The sequence below is a fragment of the Myotis daubentonii genome, chromosome 9 (assembly GCF_963259705.1).
Source record: "Myotis daubentonii chromosome 9, mMyoDau2.1, whole genome shotgun sequence".
In the NCBI taxonomy this organism is placed as follows: Eukaryota; Metazoa; Chordata; class Mammalia; order Chiroptera; family Vespertilionidae; genus Myotis; species Myotis daubentonii.
The window spans coordinates 34,578,120-34,599,498 of NC_081848.1; the positions used below are offsets into that span (position 1 = coordinate 34,578,120).

At 42.7% G+C, this 21,379-nt stretch overlaps 1 protein-coding gene and 1 pseudogene across 1 annotated transcript in view; both read right to left on the reverse strand.

Moving 5' to 3' along the window:
* Positions 1-14,819, reverse strand: part of LOC132240730 (hemicentin-1-like) — a 346,372-nt gene extending 331,553 nt beyond the window's left edge. Inside the window, exons 1-5 of the mRNA XM_059708312.1 lie at positions 14,611-14,819; positions 12,674-12,861; positions 10,749-10,896; positions 7,294-7,641; positions 6,616-6,897 (exon numbers count right to left, since the gene is read on the reverse strand). Coding sequence (XP_059564295.1) covers positions 6,616-6,897; positions 7,294-7,641; positions 10,749-10,878 — 760 coding nt within the window. The 5' untranslated portion in view covers positions 10,879-10,896; positions 12,674-12,861; positions 14,611-14,819. The remainder of the gene's footprint in view (positions 1-6,615; positions 6,898-7,293; positions 7,642-10,748; positions 10,897-12,673; positions 12,862-14,610) is intronic.
* A 1,423-nt stretch (positions 14,820-16,242) lies between these two features.
* On the reverse strand, positions 16,243-19,594 carry LOC132241777 (heat shock cognate 71 kDa protein-like; annotated as a pseudogene).
* Between the last annotated feature and the right edge of the window lie 1,785 nt (positions 19,595-21,379).

A 21,379-nucleotide genomic window follows, 5' to 3' on the forward strand; every position in this document is an offset into this window, starting at 1 on the left:
AGACTAAAAAAATACAAACAGTACATTTTATTCACTTTATTTTGCATTGGATTTGAATATTTTTTAAAATATATTTTATTGATTTTTTACAGAGAGAAAGGGAAAGGGATAGAGAGTTAGAAACATCGATGAGAGAGAAACATCGATCAGCTGCCTCCTGCACACCCCCCACTGTGGATGTGCCCGCAACCAAGGTACATGCCCTTGACTGGAATTGAACCTGGGACCCTTCAGTCCACAGACCAACGCTCTATCTACTCAGCCAAACCAGTTAGGGCAGGTTTGAATATTTTTAAATGATAGATGTTTATCTTTTTAATTTATCTTTATTGTTGAAAGTATTACAGATGTCTCCCTTTTTCCAATTGACCCCCTCAACCCTGCACTCTTATAGATTTTTAAATGATAGTTGTGGATATTGGAGAGAATAATTGGTCAACCATTGTGGAATAGTCTAATTTGTCCAAACACTCATCTAAAATGGAAGGTTCTGAAAGCCCCAATGATAAAGTATTTTATTGACATTCAGTGTTATTTTATACTAGAGTCCTGGTGCACAAAATTTGTGCACGGGTATGGTCCCTAGGCCTGGCCTGCGATCAGAGCCATCTTCCATGGCTGCTGGCAACTGGCCCCACCCCTCAGCAGCCAGCCTCATCCCTCACTGCCACCCACCCCCAGTTCCCCATTCGCCATTGGGCAATTAGAGCCTGCCAGCCCAGGGAAGAGACCAAGAGGTTGGCCGTTTCAACCCGCTCGCCAGCCCCAGTCCCTGATGTTGGTCGCCCTCTGTGTGTGGGGTGACCGGCGGGGTGGGGGCCTTGGCCTGTCACCACCCACGTCTAACCACCACCCACCTCCAATTGGGTGATCGGATCCTACCACTGGGAAAGGGACTGAGAGGTTGGCTGGCAGGCCCCAATAGGGTGATCGAGGCCTGTGGGCTGGGGGCAGCTCCTGTGTTGAGCGTCTCCCCCCTGGTGGTCAGTGCACATCATAGTGACCAGTCATTCCGCCATTCAGTTGATTTGCATATTACCCTTTTATTATATAGGATTAGTTTCAGGTGTACCTCATAGTGTTTATACATTTAAGTATAACAGTCATCATCAATTTGCTGCCTCCTGCATGCCCCCTACTGGGGAGTGAGCCTGCAACACAGGCATGTGCCCCAACCAGGAAACCAACTAGTGACCTTTGGTTGCAGGGGCAGATGCTCAACCAACTAAGCCACACCAACCAGGGGATACACTTATTTCTTGGGCAAAAGTTGTATGATACCAAAATGAGTATTACCCATCAGTGGTCCATTTAAGACCTCATAAATGAATGCTTCATATTCCTTGTGCATGTTTAGTGTATCACGAATATTTGTCCTCCTAATACCTTTAATGCTTCCATCACCTTTGTTCCTCCTCCTTCTCCCACAACATTAATAATAACAATAATTATAATAGGCTTTCATTGAATGCCTTTGTGTTGTGCAAGGCAAGGATGCTTTATGTAAATTATTTCTTACTAGAGGCCCGGTGCACAAAAATTTGTGCACTCGGGGGGAAAGGGGGGGTCCCTTAGCCTGGCCTGTGCCCTCTCGCAGTCTGGGACCCCTCGGGAGATAATGACCTGCTGGCTTAGGCCTGCTCCCGGGTGGCAGAGGGCAGGCCCAATCCCTAGGTGCAGCCCCTGGTCAGGCTCAGAGCAGGGCTGATTGGGGAGTTGGGGCACCGCCCCCTGTCATGCACAGAGCAGGGCAGATTGGGAGGTTGCGATGCCACCCTCAGTCACGCTCAGGGTAGGGCCAATTGGGGGGTTGGGGCACCATCCCCTGTCACACTCAAGGCAGGATCGATGAGGAGGTTGCAGCGCCACCCCCTGTCACGCACAGAGCAGGGCCAATCAGGGGGTTGAGGAGCTCCCCCCTGTCACTCACAGAGTAGGGCCGATAGGGGAGTTGGGGCACCGCCCCCTGTCACACACAGAGTAGGGCGGATCAGGGGATTGGGGCACCGCCCTCTATCACCCACAGAGCAGGGCCAATCAGGGGGTTGGGGCGCCGCCACTGTCACACTCCGGGCAGGGCCAATGGGGAGGTTATGGGTCTACCCCGTCACACACAGAGCAGGGCCCATGTGTGGGGGGAGGGGGTTGGGGTGCTGCCCTCTATCACCCACAGAGCAGGGCCGATCAGGGGGTTGGGGCGCCGCCACTCTCACACTCAGGGCAGGGCCGATGGGGAGGTTATGGCTCTACCCCATCACACACAGAGCTGGGCTCTTGAGGGGGGGGAGTTGGGGCGCCACACCCTGTCACACACAGAGCAGGGCCGATCAGGGGGTTTGGGCACTGCCCCCGTCATGCTGATCCCGGTGCCGGGAGGCCTGGCGGCTCCGCTGATCCCAGTGCTGGGAGACATATTACCCTTTTACTATATAGCATAGAGGCCTGGTGCATGGGTGGGGGCCGGCTGGTTTGCCCTGAAGTGTGTCCTGGATCAGGGTGGGGGTCCCCACTGGGGTGCCTGGCCAGCCTGGGTGAGGGGATGATGGCTGTTTGCAGCTGGTCACACACCCTTCAGGGTGGGGGTCCCCACTGGGCTGCCTGGCCAGCCTGGGTGAGGGGATGATGGCTGTTTGCAACTAGTCACACACCCTTCAGGGTGGGGCTCCCCACTGGGGTGCCTGGCCAGTCTGGGTGAGGGGCTGAGGGCTGTTTTCAGGCAGGCGGGTGACTGAAGCTCCCAACCACTCCTTTTTTTCTTTTTATTTTTTATTCTGGGCCAGCTTTAGCTCTGGCTCCAGCTCTGAGGCCTCTGCTTCTGAAAGCAGGTATCTGATTTGTTTGTGTTCTATAATCGAAACTCTGTATCAACTCCAGCTCTGAGATCCCAGCTCTCTGAAAGCAGGTTTCTGGGGTTTTGTTTAGCTTCTATATTTGTTACAATGTTTCAAACTGCAGGCTCAGAGGCCGGCAAGGCAGGCTCAGAGGCCGGCAAGGCAGGCGGGGAACGTTGGTTTCCTCCCGTCACTGAAGCAAGCAAGCCTCATGTTAGTTTCAAGCTGCCTGGCTGCCGGCTGCCATCTTGGCTGGCAGTTAATTTGCATATCTCGCTGATTAGCCAATGGGAAGGGTAGCGGTCGTACACCAATTACCATGTTTCTCTTTTGTTAGATAGGATAACCCACAAAGGAGTTTATATAAATAATGTATTATTTTCTATACTTCATAGTTGAGGTATTAGAATCTTATTAATTTGACTTCCTCTGGGCAGAGTTTTGCTGATTTTGATCTTATTCCTAAACAGAAAGGTGAAGGACAGATACCTCCAAGAAGGGATATTTTTATATTAATAAAAATAAGAATACCTTTACCTGATTTTTGTGCCGGTTTTTGAACCTGTTGTTTAAATAAAGTCCAGTGGTGATGGGAGTCAGCAGTACCAGAAGTGCCATACATATAACTAATATGATGAGTGCTGTATTGGTGGGCTCAATCACACTGATGGGCACAGCAACTGAAATAACAGATGTCCCCCAATCAGTTTCCCTGAAGAGAGCTGTTCCCACATTCACTTCTTGCTTAGTCAATCACCAGTCATATTCTCTCTAACAGTAATACATTGTGGATCCGCCCTCTATCTCTATTTCCCTTTCAAATTATGGTTAACTAGAGGCCGGGTGCATGAATTTCATGCACAGGTAGGGTCCCTAGGCCTGGCCGGCAATCAGGGCTGATCAGGGCCTTCTGGCTGCCAGCCGGGGCCTTCCTTCATTCCACACTGCCCCCTGGTGGTCATCACATGTCATAGTGAGCAATCAAACTCCTAAGGGGACACTTTGCATATTAGCCATATATATATATATATAGTATTATTTTCTATACTTCATAGTTGAGGTATTAGAGTCTCATATACATATATATATATATATATATATATATATATATATATATATATATATATATATATATGTTCAAGTCTCCATTCAAATATTATCATATTCAGCTTACTTGTTCAGAAAATAAATGTAAACAAATAAATTCATTTCTTCCATGGAAGAGTAGCATTGTAACAGAATTGAGATTATTGAGTAAAGAGTAAAGAGGGAGGCTCTAGCTGGTATGGCTCAGTGAATAGAGCATCAGGCTGCGGACTGAAAGGTTCCAGGTTTGATTCCGGTCAAGGGCACAAGCTTGGGTTGTAGGCTTGATCCCCAGGGCGGGCATGCAGGAGGCAGCCAATCAATGATTTTCTCTCATCATTGGTGTTTCTATCTCTCTCTCTCCCTTTCCCTTCCTCTCTAAAATCAATAAAAATATATTTTTTTTTAAAAAGTGAAGACCTATATAATTTTCTTTCTCTCCAGCTTTCAAACTTTATCCTAGTTAATCTTTACTTTTCTGAAAATAATTCTGGGCTAAGAGACTGAGAACTTGAATTTGGTGAGTTTGGTGCTCAGTATCTTGTTTGGATGGACAAATTGCTTTAGACAAGTCTTATTACCTGTCTACCTTTCAGTGTCCTTTGACTTGCTCTTTGGAATATATGTGGATATTGTACTGGCAGGTACACATTATTTTCATTGCACATTTATTTTAAGTTCTTTCTAAGGACTAAGGTTACTAGATGAAAGGCCCTTAGTTCAGCTGAAGCTTTGATGGGTCTGGATAAGCAAATTTGTAGGCAGGAGTAAAAGAAAGTTGAGTTTCTTAATCTAGGTAAATAATTCAGTGTGTGTGTGTGTGTGTGTGTGTGTGTGTGTGTGTGTGTGTGTTTATGGAGGAGGGGGGTTAAGTCACAGTTCAGGAAGAAAGAAACAAAGCAATGAAGAGTAAATATGGATAGAGATGAGGGAGACTGGAGCTAGGGACATTCAGAACTGTGGTGTGACTCCACCATGTCACCCCCTCAAATTAGAAATAAATTATACCAAGAAGAAAGCCAAAATAGAGTGTTCCAGTCAGAGGTGACAGCAAATGAAAAGGCCCGCGCTCAGCAAGAGAGAGAAAGAAAGAAAGAGTATGAAATTTAAGAGCTAGAGAGAGGGCACATTATGTAGGTCTTCACTTTGACTCCACTTTTCTCCTTTTGCTCTCATGGCCATTCTTTTATTGCAAATAAACTATCATCAAAAAAATAACTAAACAAATAAAAAAATTGCAAACACCAGACTTTAAAATAGGTGTAAGTCTGCTAAAAATAGTTATGATAACATAGACTCCAGGTGGGAGATGGTGAAGAGAGGTGTGGAGAATGGTTAGAAGACCACACAATAGCAAATGTCAGAAAGTACTAACAAAAATAGACTGACTGAGGAGAGGCATACCTTGAAGATCAAAGCTACATTCATTTTGGAACAAATGACGACCTGAGATGTGCATTCTAGAACTATTTTTGTTTGGAGAAACAGGGCATGGAATATGCAAATGTTCACACACATGGGCCATATTGGTAGGAAGAAGCCTGTCTCTGTGGTAGCTGTAGGACTGCGAGAATCAGCTACTGTGGAAGACTGCGCTACCCTCCCTGCCTCACAGGAGACTTGTGGAAATAGCTGGCCCAGGAAAACTCAATGCATGGAATAATGAGCAAGACAATAAGATTGGCATAGGAACAGTACAAAGATTATACATGGAAAAATGACAAAAAGAATAATCAAGATTCACTAGAAAAATGCTTCCATAGCATAGATGAATATTATAGCCAAACATTTAGGTATGAATTCAAAAATTATTAATGAATAGTAGCCTCTATGAAGAAATATAAAAATTTAAGAAAACTGTGCCAAGACAATTGTTCCTGGCTGAAATCAGGAAAGAAGTGAAATATATATGTATAGTAAGATATATACATATATATTTCACAAGGTAGATCAAGTCCTGCATGTCAACAGGAATTGATCTATGTTTAGGCTCATAGCATTTTTGCAACAGCTCATCTAAATAGAGAAAGAATACAGCATAAAAAGACTGAGGAGAAACATTGTAAACTGAGAAGCAGGAGAGATTGACCTATTGGAGGGCTAGTAAGGAGTAAGTCTGAAAATGGTTTTTGGTGAAGAGTGCTGTGGTTGGAGGGCCTGTGTCCCATTAATATTTATATGCTGAAATCCTAATGCCCAATGTGAGGTCCTTAACTCATGAATGGAATTAGTATCCTTATAAAGGAGACCACCTTATATCCCCCTCCAGCTCCCTATCCCTTCTACCATGTGAGGACACAAAGAAAGGTTAGTTATCACAACCTGGAAGAGGGCTTTTACCAGAGCCTGACTATGCTGACCTCCTGATCTTGAACTTCCACTCTTCAGAACTGTGAGAAATAAAATTATGTCATTTATAAGCTATCTAGTCTATGGGATTTTGTTATACCAGCCTGAATGGACTAAGACAAAAAGGTCCAATATGATGAAGAGCTTAAGTAGGTGAAGACTGGAAAATATGTCAGGAAAGGATGGGAAAAGGCAGAAAAAGTGGAGGGAAGTTGGATCCTGGCATGGAGACTGGTGTAGGTGTGATGAAGAGAGCAGAACTGAGCTTATATGCGTAGAGCTGCCACTGCCATGGGTGTGAGCATCAGGCCCATTTTGTGGGCACAGTGAGGGGAGAGAAAAAACTGACCTGCTATGGAGAATTGCTCTTCCTTTTTTTGATTTAGAACTGGGTTCCAGACAGAACATGTCAGGTTCTTCTGAGAAGCTTCTCTGAGTAAAAGTGATGTTGTTACATAGGACAAGCCGCCTTTGTCCTGGGTGTGAGTCTCAGATTGAGCTGGAATTTCTCCTCCCTCAGAGTCCATCCACTGGACCTTTGGCCGAGGGAACCAGCCCTCTGACTTGCACTCTAATCGGAGTTCTCGGGATTTAGTGACTTCCACGTGGAATTGAGGACGTGAGCCCAGAGCTGGAAAGAGGAAGAGAGAGAAGTCAGGTCCTAAGCTCATTTTCCTGCACACACATCCCTCCCCTGCTTCTGAAGAGTTTATGCTGCGGACTAGAACTCAGTGTGAAGAACAGGGAACTCTGAAGAAGTGTTGGCAACAAAGATGGGGGCTTAGACTCCTGGGCTAGAAAGGGTTCCAACACAGTCCAAGACAAATGGCCCCTGCCTATTTCTTGACTCCCACTGTGAGTCTATTTATTATCTTTTATTTAGTCCCAAGCAGTGATATATGGTTGATGGGGTGAGTAGACATAATGGCCATTTCCCTTTCTCCTATGACTTCTTTATATTTCCCAGTAAAACTGGATCAGATAAAGGAGCCCTGTGGGGTGTCAAGGGGATAAATGTGGCCATTACCTGCCACTTTCAGCTCAATCACTGCTTCACTGTAGAAGGAGCCATGTTGAATCACACAGCAATACTGCCCATTGTCAGAGGTTTGGACATTGAGGATTTTCAGGACCACGATCCCCTTATGCATGACATTTTTCACAAGCTGTGTCCTCCCTAAATACTCTTCCATGGCTTTCTCAGGCTTGTCCCGCCCATCCTCATACAGGTGCACCACCTGGGAGGGTAGGGTTCGGGTCCAGCTTATTTTCATATATTTAATACTTTGACGAGGCTCAAGGCTGCAGGGCAGCTCAGCTTCACCACCCAGCATGGCCACCATGGGTTCATGGGACCCCTGGACTTGGAATGCTCCTGAAAAGAAAATAGAGATAGAGTCAGGGTGGGCTGAGGACAAATGAAAGGGTGTTGACTACATATATGATTGCCTATTTTCATCATAACCCACTACTGGGGACCAGGTGTGAAATGGGATAGTTGCTGAATCTTGGGGATCTCTTTTCTGACCTGAATATACAGACAGAGCTAAGAGAAAGTTGGAGATGTTAGAAATAGGATGTCTAGGCCTTGCTGAATGAGACAAGCAAAAGAGTTAGGGCAGCCCTAACTGGTTTGGCTCAGTGGATGGAGCATCGTCGGCCTGCAGACTCAAGGGTCCCAGGTTTGATTCCGGTCAAGGGCATATACCTTGGTTGTGGGTGCATCCCCAGTAGGGGGTGTGCAGGAGTCAGCTGATCGATGTTTCTCTCTCATCAATGTTTCTAACTCACTATCCCTCTCCCTTCCTCTCTGTAAAAAAATCAATTATATATATATATATATATAGCCTCCTATCTAATAAAAGACAAAGATGCAAATTGACCTTACCTTCACTATGCTGACCAGCCAATCAGAGTGATATGCAAATAAACCGTCAACAAATATGGCGGCTAATTTGCATACTGCAGGCAAGACAGGACAGCGACAGCGTGAGCCGCCATCCAGGCCCCCATGTGCAGCCACAGGCGGCGGGGCTCAGGCAGCGAGATCAATGAAGCAGGCCTGGGGATTGGCAAATGGGTGCAAGGCAGACCTCCTGGCCCTTCCCCCCAGCTGGCAGGCTCCTATCAGTCTTCAGTTTCTACTGAAAGGAATGTGGTGCCTCTACTGTGCAGCCTCCCAGGACTCGGACTCACAGGCTCTGGAGTGGAGACTTCAACAAAGACTTAAGCACCCGCTCAGGGGAAAAACCGCCACCTCCCTACTCCACAGCTGCTTCTGTGTCTACAAGAAACTACACATGCTCCTCCCTGTGAGATGGGCAGGGCCAGAACCTGAGTTGAGCATTTCCTGGATAGCAATAGCAGCTGGACCAGTTCAGGGATGGGGGGAGGGAGGGGGGGAAGGAGCAAGGGGGAAGCCCTGGTTCCTTGCTCCTCCTCCCACAGGCATAGCCCTTGCTGCTGTTATGATAAAAGAAGTTATATTTTTCTAACTCTGTCTGGGTAAAGGAAATAAGTGTCTGTTGACTTCTGATCATACTCTCCGAGCTGCCAGTTAATCCCTCTGGATGCATCATATCCAACCTCCAAAGGATCCGAGGGGCAGGATCAACCTTCGTTCCATAGTTGAGGAAACTGACCAATAAACACGTGTCTCATGCCTCAGTGTTAACTCCCGCAGAAATCTCCAGGTAATGACTCAGATTATATATCTAAGGGTATATTTTCTTCTGTTTTCATGTTTAATTCAGCCCCAGGAATCAAATAATACAATAAAGAATAAAATGAGTTCAGAGGGCTCAGCATTGTATTTCCAGGGCCTTTGGTCCCTCACAAACCGCAGAGCTCAGTTATCCTGAGATGAAAGGAAAGGAAATAGAAACGTGAAAGGTTTCCCAGCTCAGTCACAGAGACATCTCATAACCACATATTAAGGACACATTAACTTAAGGATGGAAAGGACACAAATGGAATAGAAGATGGAGCCATTTGGAGTCCAGCAGAGGGCCGGCTGGGGGCAAGCAGGCCAGCAGGATGGGTAGTTGGGGGTGAGCACACTGGTACGGGGGGAAGTTGGGGGCAAGCAGGCTAGCAGGCAGAGTGGTTAGGGGCAATCAGGCAGGCAGGCAGGTGAGTGGTTAGGAGCCAGCAGTCCCAGATTGTGAGAGGGATGTCCGACTGCCAGTTTAGGCCAAATCCCTGTACACCGGCAGTAGGACATCCTTCCAGGGGTCCCAGATTGGAGAGGGTGTAGGCAGGCTGAGGGACACCCCTCTCCCCTGAGTGCACAAATTTTGTGCACCGGGCCACTAGTATATATAAATATATAAATATAAATATAAATATAAATATAAATATAAATATAAATATAAATATAAATATAAATATAATTATATAAATATACACACACACACAGACACACACACACACACTTAGGGCACAAATTTTGAGGAGGCACTCACTTTTGGGGTATAGGTGCTGGGTCCTCAAGATCCTGAAAGCAAGTGCCTCTTTAAATCTTGAGCCCTAGCCCTGGTTGGTGTGACTCAGTTGAAGCATCATCCCATACAGACAAAGGTGTTCAGTTTGATTCCTTATTAGGGCCCATACCCAGGTAGTGGTTTTGATTACCAGTCCCCCTTCAGGGCACATAGGTAAGGCAACCAATTAATGTTTTCCTCTAACATCAATTGTCTCTTTCTCTCTATCTTCCTTCAATGAAAAACATATTCTCATGTAAGGACTTAAAAAAAAAATTGAGCCCTAACCTCCTCACTTAACTCACCCTGTGGAGAGGGACCTGAGGAATGTGACTGATGGAGATGGGAATAGACATGCTGGCTCCTTCAGTTCAGGTTCTGTCCTTGTCAGTAGGAGGGAGGAGTTCTGATGGCTCTGAATGGATAGTTGGATGACTGTGTTGAGAAACAATCTGAAGCAGCTCAGTGGTAAAGATATGTGAGAATCATTATTACTGTTTGCCAGGAGCATGGGATGAGAAATTGGGGCATAGAAGCTACTGTTTTCCAAAATCTACTACATTATCTTGGGGATCTAATGCTTCTTTATTACCATTTGAGGCTCTTTTACTTTCTTTCAGTCTTTGCCCCACCACATGCACATTTGTACATTTGTACTCAGGTGTATACACACACACACACACACACACACACACACACACACTAACACAGAGACACTAACACACACACACACACACACACCAGCAGGCCTGGACCAGGAGATACGAGTAAAAATGCCAGTATACTGTCTGATAGTAAGTGGAATAAAGTTAACTTTTTTACTTTCCCCAGGATCTCATAGCATTTGTATTTCATTTTCTTTTTCTTTTTGTTTTTTAAAGCTTTGTTGTTGAAAGTAGCATTGTATTTTTGTCAAACTTTGTCTTCCAGCTTCCCTCCCTTTCACCTTTTCCTTCCCCTTTCATATCAGAGAATCATACTCCCATATAAGGATTCCTACCTGTAACCAATATGAGCATTTGGAAGCAGAGGTAGAGTGAGATGAGGCTGCCTTGATAAATTGTAGAGACTTGCTGCCTCCTCAGGTGACTGAGGCAGGGTGATCCCAAGGCGTTGTGCCCATGACTCATTGGAAAAGGAGAGAAACACTGTAATGAGGAGAGAGATAAAAAGAGATCTCTGATACTTAGTCAAGGGGCAGAGAAAGAAAGGAACACAGGAATCCCACTATTGGACAGGTAAGGGGCTCATCTTATCTATGGGACTAAGGTGAAGGACAGAGTAAGATTCTTGCTCCTTTTTCTATGAGTGTTGGGACCCTTGATTTTCAGGACTACTCAGGGCACTCACACTTCCAGTCTTTCTGCTCCTTATGCATATATGTCTGCTCCAACTCTGTCTTCTTTGCTGCTCCTCTTCTTTACCTCACAGCTCAACTGCGCCTCCCCCAGGGCCCTGTCCTGGATCCTTTTCTCATCCCACTTTATACTATAATCTCATGGCTCCAGCTACTATCTACATGCTGATGGCTCACTCCAAAATATACACCTTTTGTACATAGTGTCTGGTGATCCAGAGACAGGACCTTGTTTCTAGAGGGTCCAGGAGCTTAGGGGTTTCTCTGCCTCGGACCAACAGGAAAAGTAGGTGGCTTCTATGATTTCCAGCCTCATTACCTCTCCTAGCCTGGCCAAGGCTGGCTTCTGATACCTCTTTCAAAAGAGATAAATTAGTAGTAGTACTGAGGAGGAGGCTGTCACACCTCAGTAACCACTACAACTGGGAATTTGGTGTCCATGGCTGTGAAGTTTGCTGCCCAAGGCCCAGGGCTGAGATCTTGCTGCTCAGCGAGTATCTAGGAAGGGCTGGCCCAAACAATGGAGGGGAAGACATTCCAAATGCCATGGTCTCTTTAAGTGGAGGGGCAATATGCTCGCTCTATATGTGGGGGAAATTATCCTGAACTGGTAGAGGCTTGTGATATATAATTGTGTAAATTCTTAAGGACCATGAAAGCAACTGCAGGGATGGGACATGTGTTAGTTCTCCATGAATTAGGCAATACTTCTCAACCTTTTTAATATCATGGCAAGCAGAGAAAAATTATGTTATTTTATGGGCTCACTGTAGGAAACTTTAAGGGGATTAGGCTATATGGGTTTCATGGAAAAAATATGACACTTTTTGTTTATTATATAATTATAATAAAAATGATATAGAATTCATTGAGAAATACATTAAATATAAATTTAGAAGAGATGTTCTTAAAAATCTTAAAAGTTTATAATTTTTGAGGTTGCTTGAATAAATATAGTTTTTTAATTTCCAATTGTATACTTGAAATGACTACAGATAATTATCAATATTCAATTATAATTACCAATGATAGTCTCTTTAATTTCTTGATAGTCACCATTGGTAAGATATTTTAGTTGCATAAGTAAATGATACAAATTTTAAAATCTTTTATATTCCCATTCTTTAAATTTTATTTAAAGAACATAACAGCTCGTTGTTTTCCTTCATTTACAAATGTAATGTTCATGAGTTATTACAGGGAGGAGTGAAAGAGGGCATGGAGGGGATAAATGGTGACAGAAAATATAAAATAAAATGAAATGAACAAATGTAATGTTGAAATTTCTTGTGAAACTTGAATGGATTGAAAATCCAATTGAATTTTTTCTCATGCAATGTTTCAGAATAAGGAGTTTACTTTGTAGAAAGTGCATGCAATGTCAAGATAATCACATTGCAGTTAGTTTGCACGTATCAACTGCAAATTGACCAAAAATATACATCTTATGTAAGTAAGGACAGAGTTTGGGTGCGGATGCTTTGGCCTCCACCAGAATCCCTGCCTGGCCTCTTTGTTCCTCCAATCCACCCCAGACAGGTTCACATATGGGCACCTCCAGCACCTACATTTTGAATTCTTCTTGTTGATCTATGCGATCCTTTTTCTGAAGGACAGCAGAACTCAGTGTAGTTGGCTGAAAACTAAATCTAGGTGGTCGATCAAGCAGAGTGTGTAGTTGCTGTCACCAAGCAGGTTGTCATAAGTTGCGCTTCCCATTTGCTGCTCATCTTGTAAAGCCTTCTTAAGGGATCAACTGGTGGGAAAATTGATATAAGACATCTTTTAAACTCATATAAGGATGAAATATGAAGTCCTACTAGTGTCCACATCTCTTGAAAGTATAGGAAAGGTCAGGTTAGGAACAACATTTTATGGCATCTATCTCACTTGGGCAAGAGAAGTTAACTGGTCCCACCTCCTTAACAGGACAGAACCAGCTCCCCACCAGTAACAGGGAGGGGACACTGTGGAAACAATACAGAGAGCTAAGAAGCTGTTGAAAGAACTGATAGGGAAAGGTGGGGACTTAGCAAAAAGTTTGAGTCTATTACTGCTGAGCTATTCAAATAGGTCAGTCTTGACCAAAATCTCTTCATAAGAACTCACTGCAAAATTAAAATGCCCAATAGAGTTTCTCCAATTGTTCCTTTGTACGTATTCCACACCACACATGGTATGTTTCCCAAAGAAAATGGTTTTGAAAAAAGGAAAGCAGGAACAAGACTTACTGTTCTACAAAGTCTCCGGAGCACCTGGAAGATGATGTGGCAGCTTGGGGTTCTCTCAGACAACTCTCAAGTAACCACCAGTTCTAGTTAGGGGGCCTTACTTTCTAAGAGCAGGAATTTAGAGTACTTTGCCAGCTTTCAATCATAATTTGCTGGATCAGTCTGATATTCTTGGTAAATTCCTTCAGGGACTTCACTTGATCCACCATGGCTACTTCCTCAGGCAACACTGAAATCACCAGCTAGTGATTTTGTGTTAGTCTCCCCAAATCCCTTCAGTATATGTAACTTTCTTCTCTGAAAGTGAGAATCCTGGCTCTTGATCCTTAATATATTTATTCTTTGATCACCCTGACAGTATGAAGCCAATTTCTCACCAATGTTTCTACTTCTCCTTCATGCATGCCCTCCTCAACCCTCTCTAGCACTATGCTAGACATTCCCTCCACATGGACCCCTCCTTACCTGGTGTGGGCTCTGGCATGTCGTACCCATTCCTCACTGTGCTCTGGCTCTAAGTCTCATTGGAGAACTCCCTCCCCCCATGGATTTTCACCTCCCTCATGTCAGGCTGCCTCCATGGGTTGGAATCCCTTCACTACATGGGCTCTGACCCCTTGCTGGGGGCCACCTCCATTCCCCTTCTACACCCTGCCCCTCTGACTGCCAGAACAGATGTGGACTTTGCTATGCACACCTGAACAGTTTCAGACTGGGTTGTTCAAAAAGAGAAGGGCAGGGAAAGAGAAAAATGGAATGGGAAAAGATGGAAAAGCTATGCCTTGATTTTAAAGTAAAAGAAAGACAACTATGAGAGATGGAATGGGGAATTAGCCTCTCCAACCAATTTTAAGGAAGAGTACATATGGGGTTTGAGGATATGAACATTCATCTTATTCACACTACTCCTTTCTGAGTATCTTGTAGAGTCTTTTCACACCCTCAGATGTATATACTCTATTTTGAAGACCACTGGCCTAGGTGTCACAGATTAAGTAATAGAGTGCAAACACCTAGAAAGAGACTCTCACCTCTGGGAATTACAAATAGCCCCCAAAAACTTTTAGTTAGCATAATTATTTTATCCCTACTCCCTTTCTCTTCTCCTGTCTTCTTTCATTCCACCTTCCTGTGAAGAAGCACAGCTATTTCAAGCCACACCTTGTCTGTGCAGTAGAACCTTTCACAGAACACTAACTCGGTCCTTTCTTCAAACTGCCTCTTCCTCCAACTTTGGGACTGACCCCCTCCATAGGCAGGGGCTCCAGACTTACTTTTGCTCTGATGTGGGGCTGGGTCTCCCGTGATCTGAAGTAGCTCTGGTTAGAGACGTTTCTCTCAGCAGCTCAGAGCTGGGAGCTGGAGGTCATCTGGGTTAGAGGAAGGATGTCCACAGGTGCTGAAAGGGAAGGAACCTCATGAGACTGAAATACCTTCTCTGATAGAATTTGGGCATGGGCTGGGACTGTCTGTGTGGCTTATGTAAAGTGGAAACAAGTTCAAGGTTTCACAAAGCAATATTATGAGTGCTTTTTATTATTTCTGGAATATGAAACTGATAACCAGATATGTATTTTGGTAACGGTCATGAACATAAGGAGCATATTGTTTGCCTATAAATTAATGATTAACACCAGCAACTGAATCTGAAAGCTTTCTGGCATTCACACTAGTACTAGCTTCCTTGAACATGCTCCACATCTACTTTCAGACCTTTTCTTTCTTCTCAAACTTCCTACCTCATTGCTAGTCTTCTCAGCTGCCTCATTTCATGGACCAAAAGAAGCCATTGGATGGACACTTTTTCATCTTCTCTATATCAATTACATATTTATACCCGCTCTCCCCAAACAAAGCCCAACTTCATCTGTCTGTAATTTCTCCTTTTCTGTTGTAATGAAGAAAATCTCCATGCCCTAAGCCAGTGGTCGACAAACTGCGGCTCGCGAGCTTCCACAAAATACCATGTACAGGCACGCACATATAGTGCGATTGAAACTTCATGGCCCATGCGCAGAAGTTGGTATTTTGTGGAAGAGCCACACTCAAGGGGCCAAAGAGCTGCATGTGGCTCGCGAGCCTCAGTTTGCCAACCACTGCCCTAGGCCATCTTACCATTTTGTGGACTCATACTTTGTGTATTGACTTCTGTTCTGATTGAACTCTCTAGAGATGTTTCTATTTCCTATACTTTATGCTGACTGATATACTAAAGTCCCAGATTTTACCTCTGTTAAGTGGGTTTATTAATAATACCTGCAACATCTGGGAAAGATGGGTCTTTGCTTGGGTCCCACACTCATACAAACTGTATTTATTAAAGAAAATGTAGATGGCACTGTCACTTTATAATTGGTACTCAGTAAGACTTACACCCTCAAACATCCACTCTCATAATTAACACTATTCAGGCTCAAGAGAAACATGCCTCCATTGTTTTGTTCTGTATCTTGAAAAGAAAACTGTATCTGGATGCAATAAAAGTTTGTGATTTTCTTGTTTGTTTTTTAATTGTTTTGTGTGCTAATTTCAAATACGTTTTCATTTAAGACATTGCGTTTTCCATTTATAATATAATGCTTAAAAAGTGCAAGGTTAGATCCAAAGGCATGGAAGCATGGAACAGACTGACAAATCTCAGAGGGAAGGGGGGTGGGGCAGGAAGAGATTAACCAAATAACTTGTATGCCTATGTACATTACCCACGGGGCACAGATAATAGTGGGGTGGAATCCTGGGGTGGGGCAGGAGTTGGGTGGAGGGGGAAATGGGGGAAAAATAGAGGGTCGCTTATAATACTCTTAGCAATAAAGATAAATTTTATTTTAAAAAAGAACAAGGTCATTTCCTTTCCCTGTGTACATGTTTCATATTTAAGTATCAAGAATGCCAGTTTCTATAGCAGCTCAGCCATGCAGTTTGCTAAAATTTGGGTCTTTCGATGTTTTGTATAGAACAAAAACTAAATGTGTTTTCAGATTGCCTGCATCCACTTCTTCATTGGTAGGCCCAGAAGAGGAACCACCAACGAAGGAGCTCCATCACTAGGGATTCCTCCTGGCCTGCCTCCTGCTCTGGGACAGCTTGGGAATCATAGGGCTGCGGACTTTCTCCAGCTCTCTCTGGTGATGTTCAAATTTTTTCTTCTCTGCAGTCTGATTCTTACCAAGCCAGGTGATGGTTTCATTACATTTGTCAAGAATCTTCTGTGTATCCTTGAAGTTTCTCACCTTTAACAGTTGCCTTTATATTGATTGCAAAGAATTCAAGTGAATTTTTGGAAAATACCTTGTCCCACTGCTTCTCATCTTCAGATGTGTACTTCTCAGCTTCTTGGCCCATATGTTTGCTGTCTTCCTTAGTCAAAGGGTTCTTGTGTTTAGTGATGGTAACTTGTTCTCTTTTCCTGTCCTCTTAACCACAGCAAAGACAGTGAAGGTACCATTGCTATCAATATGAAAAGTAACTTCAATCTGAGGAACACCACAGAGTACAGGTGGTATGTCTATGAGTTCAAACTTGCCAAGTGTTATCTGTGGTTATGGTGCACTCATCTTCATAAACCGGAATGAGCACACCTGACTGGTGGTCAGAGTAGGTAGTGAAAGTCTTGGTCTGCTTGGTAGGATTGGTAGTGTTGGGCTTGATGAAGACAGGCATGCCTCTTCCAGCAGTTTCAATGCCAAGAGAAAAAGGAGTAATATTCAAGATAAAATCTCCAATGCTTTTAGATTTGTTTCCAGATAGGATGGCTGCCTGGACAGCTGCAGGGCAAGCAACAGCCTCCTCAGGCTTAATGCTCTTATTCAGTTCCTTTCCATTGAAGAAGTCCTGCAGAAGTTTCTGAATCTTGTTAATACAAATAGAACTACCCACCAGGATAATCTCAGGGATCTGGCACTTGTCTAGCTTGGTATTTTAAAGGGCCTTATGTATAGTGTCCAGTGTGCCACAGAATAAATGAGCATTCAATTCTTCAATTGCACACAGGTAGAAGTTGATACCTTCATAGAGTGACTCAGTTTCAATACTGGCCTGGATGCTGGAAGAGAGGGTACACTTAGCACACTCACAAACAGTACAGAGGCACTGGTCAGCCCTCTTGTTCTCACTGATAGCCTTCTTATGCTTGCACTTGAACTCTACAATAAAAGAGTTGACTATTCGGTTGTCAAAGTCCTTTCCATCTAAATGGCTCTCTCTAGCTGTAGTTTTAATCTTACAGATTTCATTTTTAATAGTGAGGTTTGACATATCAAAAGTGTCACCTCCTAAGCGAAGATTGGCTCATTTCTTTCTGCTCTAACCTTTTCGTTTAAGCTATAAGCAAAAGCAACAGCAGTTGGACCCTTGATTATTCTAAGTTCATTGAGACCAGAGATGCAGAGAGTCATGAAAGTAAGGTGATACTGTGACAACAGCATTGGGAGCTATCTTCCCAAGGAAGGCTTCTGTGATTCTCTTCATCTTTGTCAAAACCATAGATGACAGCTTGTCTAGAAGGAAATGTTTTGTCTCTCCCTTGTGTTCTACTTGGACCTGCCTGCATCATTCACCATCATGCAGTGTCAAGCCTTATATCAGACTGGTGGTTCTTGTTTAGGAAGGTTATTAATTATTGATTCAAGTTCTTTCATAGATACAGGCCTATTCAGAGTGACTATTTCTTCTTGCACAAGTCTTGGCAGATTGTATCTGTTAAGAAATTGATCCATTTTTATATAGGTAATAAAATTTGCAGGCATAGATTTATTTATAGTCTTTCTTCATTATCCTTTTAATATCCATGAGATTTGCAATGATGTCTCCTGTTTCATTTCTGATATTAGTAATTTATGTCCTCTCTTTTTCTTTTTTACTTAGTTGACCTGGCTAGAGGCTTACCATTTTTTATTAATCTTTCCAAAGTATCTGCTTTAGGTTTCATTGTATTTCTCCATTGATTTACTGTTACCTATTTCATTGATTTCTGCTCTAATGTATTTAAAATATATGTTTATTGAAAATTTTTTGGTTACATTGGTTAATTAAATAGGTTTCAAGTGTACAATTCTATAATAACACCATTTGTATATTGTACTGTGTATTCACCACCAATAGTCAAATCTTCTCCTATCATCATTTATTCGCCCTCCACCCTTTTTTACCTGCCCTCACTCCCCTTCCCATACTGATGTCTCTATATGAGGGGTTTTTGCTTAATCCCTTCACCTGTTTCACCCAGCTTTCCAAACCCTGCCCCCCCCCCCCCCGCCCCTTGAGAACTGTCAGTCTGTTCTCGGTAAGAGTCTGTTTCTATTTTGTTTGTTTATTTTGTTCATTAGATACCACATATAAGTGAAATCATATGGTATTTGTCTTTCTCTGACTGGATTATTTCACTTAACATAATACCTCCTAGGTCCATCTATACTGTTGCAAAAGTTAAGATTTCCTTCTTTTTTATGGCTGAGTAATATTCCATTGTGTCAATGGACTACAGTTTTTTTTATCCCTCATTTACTGATGGGCACTTGGACTGCTTCCAAATCTTGGCTATTGCAAATAACACTGCAATGAACATAGGAGTGCATATATGTATTTTTTTAAATCACTGTTTTCAGTTTCTTTGGATATACCTAATTTTTATTATTTCCTTTTCTTCTGCTTAATTTGGATTTAATTGCCTCTTCTTTTCCAGTTTCTGTAGGTGGAACCTTAAATGACTGATTTCAGATCTTTCTATATAGTTTTCTAAGAAATTCATTCAATGTTAAAATTTCCCTCTAAGCACTGCTTTTGCTGTATACTACAAATTTTGATAGATTGTGTTTTAATTTTCAGTTCACAATATTCTTTAGTTTCTCTTGAGAGTTCTTCTTTGGCCCATATGCTTTTTAAAAACACATTGTTTAATCTCCCAGTATTTGGGATTTTCCAGCTACTTTTCAGTTATTGATATTTAGTTCCATTAGGTCTGAAAGCAGACATTATATGATTTTTATCCTTTTAAATTTGTTATATTGTATTTTATGGCCCATAATATGGTCTGTCTTAATGAATGCTCCATGAAAGCTTGAGAAAAACATGCATCCTGCTGTTGTTAGATGAAGTAGTCTGTGGATGCTCATTATGTCCAATTGATGGATGGTGTCGATGAGTTCCACTCTGTCCATACTGATTTTCTGCCTGGTGGATCTGTCCGTTACTCACAGAGATTTTGAACTTCAAAGTTCCTTGTGGTACTATCAGTTTTTGCCTCATGTATTTTGACACCATTGGTATGTGTATATACATTAAGGACTGTTATGCCTTTTTGGAGAATTGACCTCTTTATTATTATGCAGTGTCACTATGTATCCCTGATAATGTTCCTGTCAGTCTGCTCTATTTGAAATTAATATAGCTACTCCCACTTTCTTTTGATTAGTGTTATGATAAGGTGTTTTTTCTTCTGGGTTCTTTTAGGATTTTTTACTTGTCTTTCATTGTCTGTAGTTGCAAAATGATAGGTCTAAGTATAGTATTTTGTAGTTGTTGTTTTGGCATTTATCATGTTTGGTGTTCTCTGATCTTCCTGAATCTGTGATTTGATGTTGACATTAATTCAGGAGAAATTCTCAGATATTATCATTTTAAATATTTCTTCTGTTCCTTTCTCCCTTTCTTCTCCTTCTTGTATTTCCCATTATGCAAATATTTATACCTTTTGTAACTGTCACACAGGCACTGAGGATAACTTCTTTCCTCAGAAAGATTACAAACTGGTAGGAAAATGGCACATCAAATTTTAGTCATTAGACCTGGCCGATGTGGCTCAGTTGGTTGAAGTGTTGAGCTGTACACTGGAAGGTTAAGGGTTTGATTACCGGCCAGGGCACATGCTTAGGTTGTGGGTTTGACTCCCAGTCAGGGCATGCATGGGAGACAACCAATTGATGTTTCTCTTTAACATCAATGTTTCTCTCAAACATCTCTCTCTCTCTCATCAATAAAACATATCCTTGGGTGAAGATTTAAAAATTTTAGTCATTAAAACAAATGGAATAATTAATGAATGTTCTGAATCCTATAGTGGCATGCTTCCTCCTGTACTTTGATTTTGATCACCATCACTTTTCTGGTCATTTTTCTCTAGATAAGCTGTAATACATCCACATTCTCCTTCACTTGTAGCCTGCCTGTGGTTGAATCTATGGAGATCCAGAGAGTCCTCTTCCCTCCCATCTTTAAGGCTGAGTATCATTTGAATCAGGTGTAATTGTTAGAGTGAGAATAACTCATGAGTAGAAGAGTGGCCGATGCCATATGTAATGGCATTTGAATGGCCGATGCCATATGTAAAAGTTGGCCTGGTCTAATATGTATTTCTTTTTCTAATGTTTTTTAAAAATTAATTTGAGAGAGAGAGAAAGGGAGAGGGAGAAAGAGATAGAAACATGATTTGAGAGGCCACCTCCTATGCTCCCACTGCTGGGGATAGAGCCTGAAACCCGGCATGTGCCCCAGTTGGGAATCAAATTGTTAACTTCATGGCCTGATGCTCAACCACTGATCCACACCAGCTGGGCCATAATATGTATTTCTTAATGAATATTTACCCCATTGCTAAATGTCAAGATGTAATCAGGCCCACACAATCCACATAGAATGGCATAGCCAATTTGGACTCTAGCGATCTTTTTTTTTTTTAAATATATTTTATTGATTTTTTTTAACAGAGAAGAAGGGAGAGGGATAGAGAGTTAGAAACATCGATGAGAGAGAAACATCAATCAGTTGGGATGTGCCCGCAACCAAGATACATGCCCTTGAATGGAATCGAACCCAGGACCCCTCAGTCTGCAGGCCGACGCTCCATCCACTGAGCCAAACCAGTTAGGACATGACCTTTTTTTTTTTTTTTTTTTTTAATCATCACCTGAGGATATGTATATGTGTGTGTTTTTAATAAATGAGAGAGAGAGAGAGAGAGAGAGAGAGAGAGAAGTATCTATTAGTTGCCCAACCCACAACCTAGATATGTGCCCTTACCGGAATTGAACCCACAAACCCACAACCTTT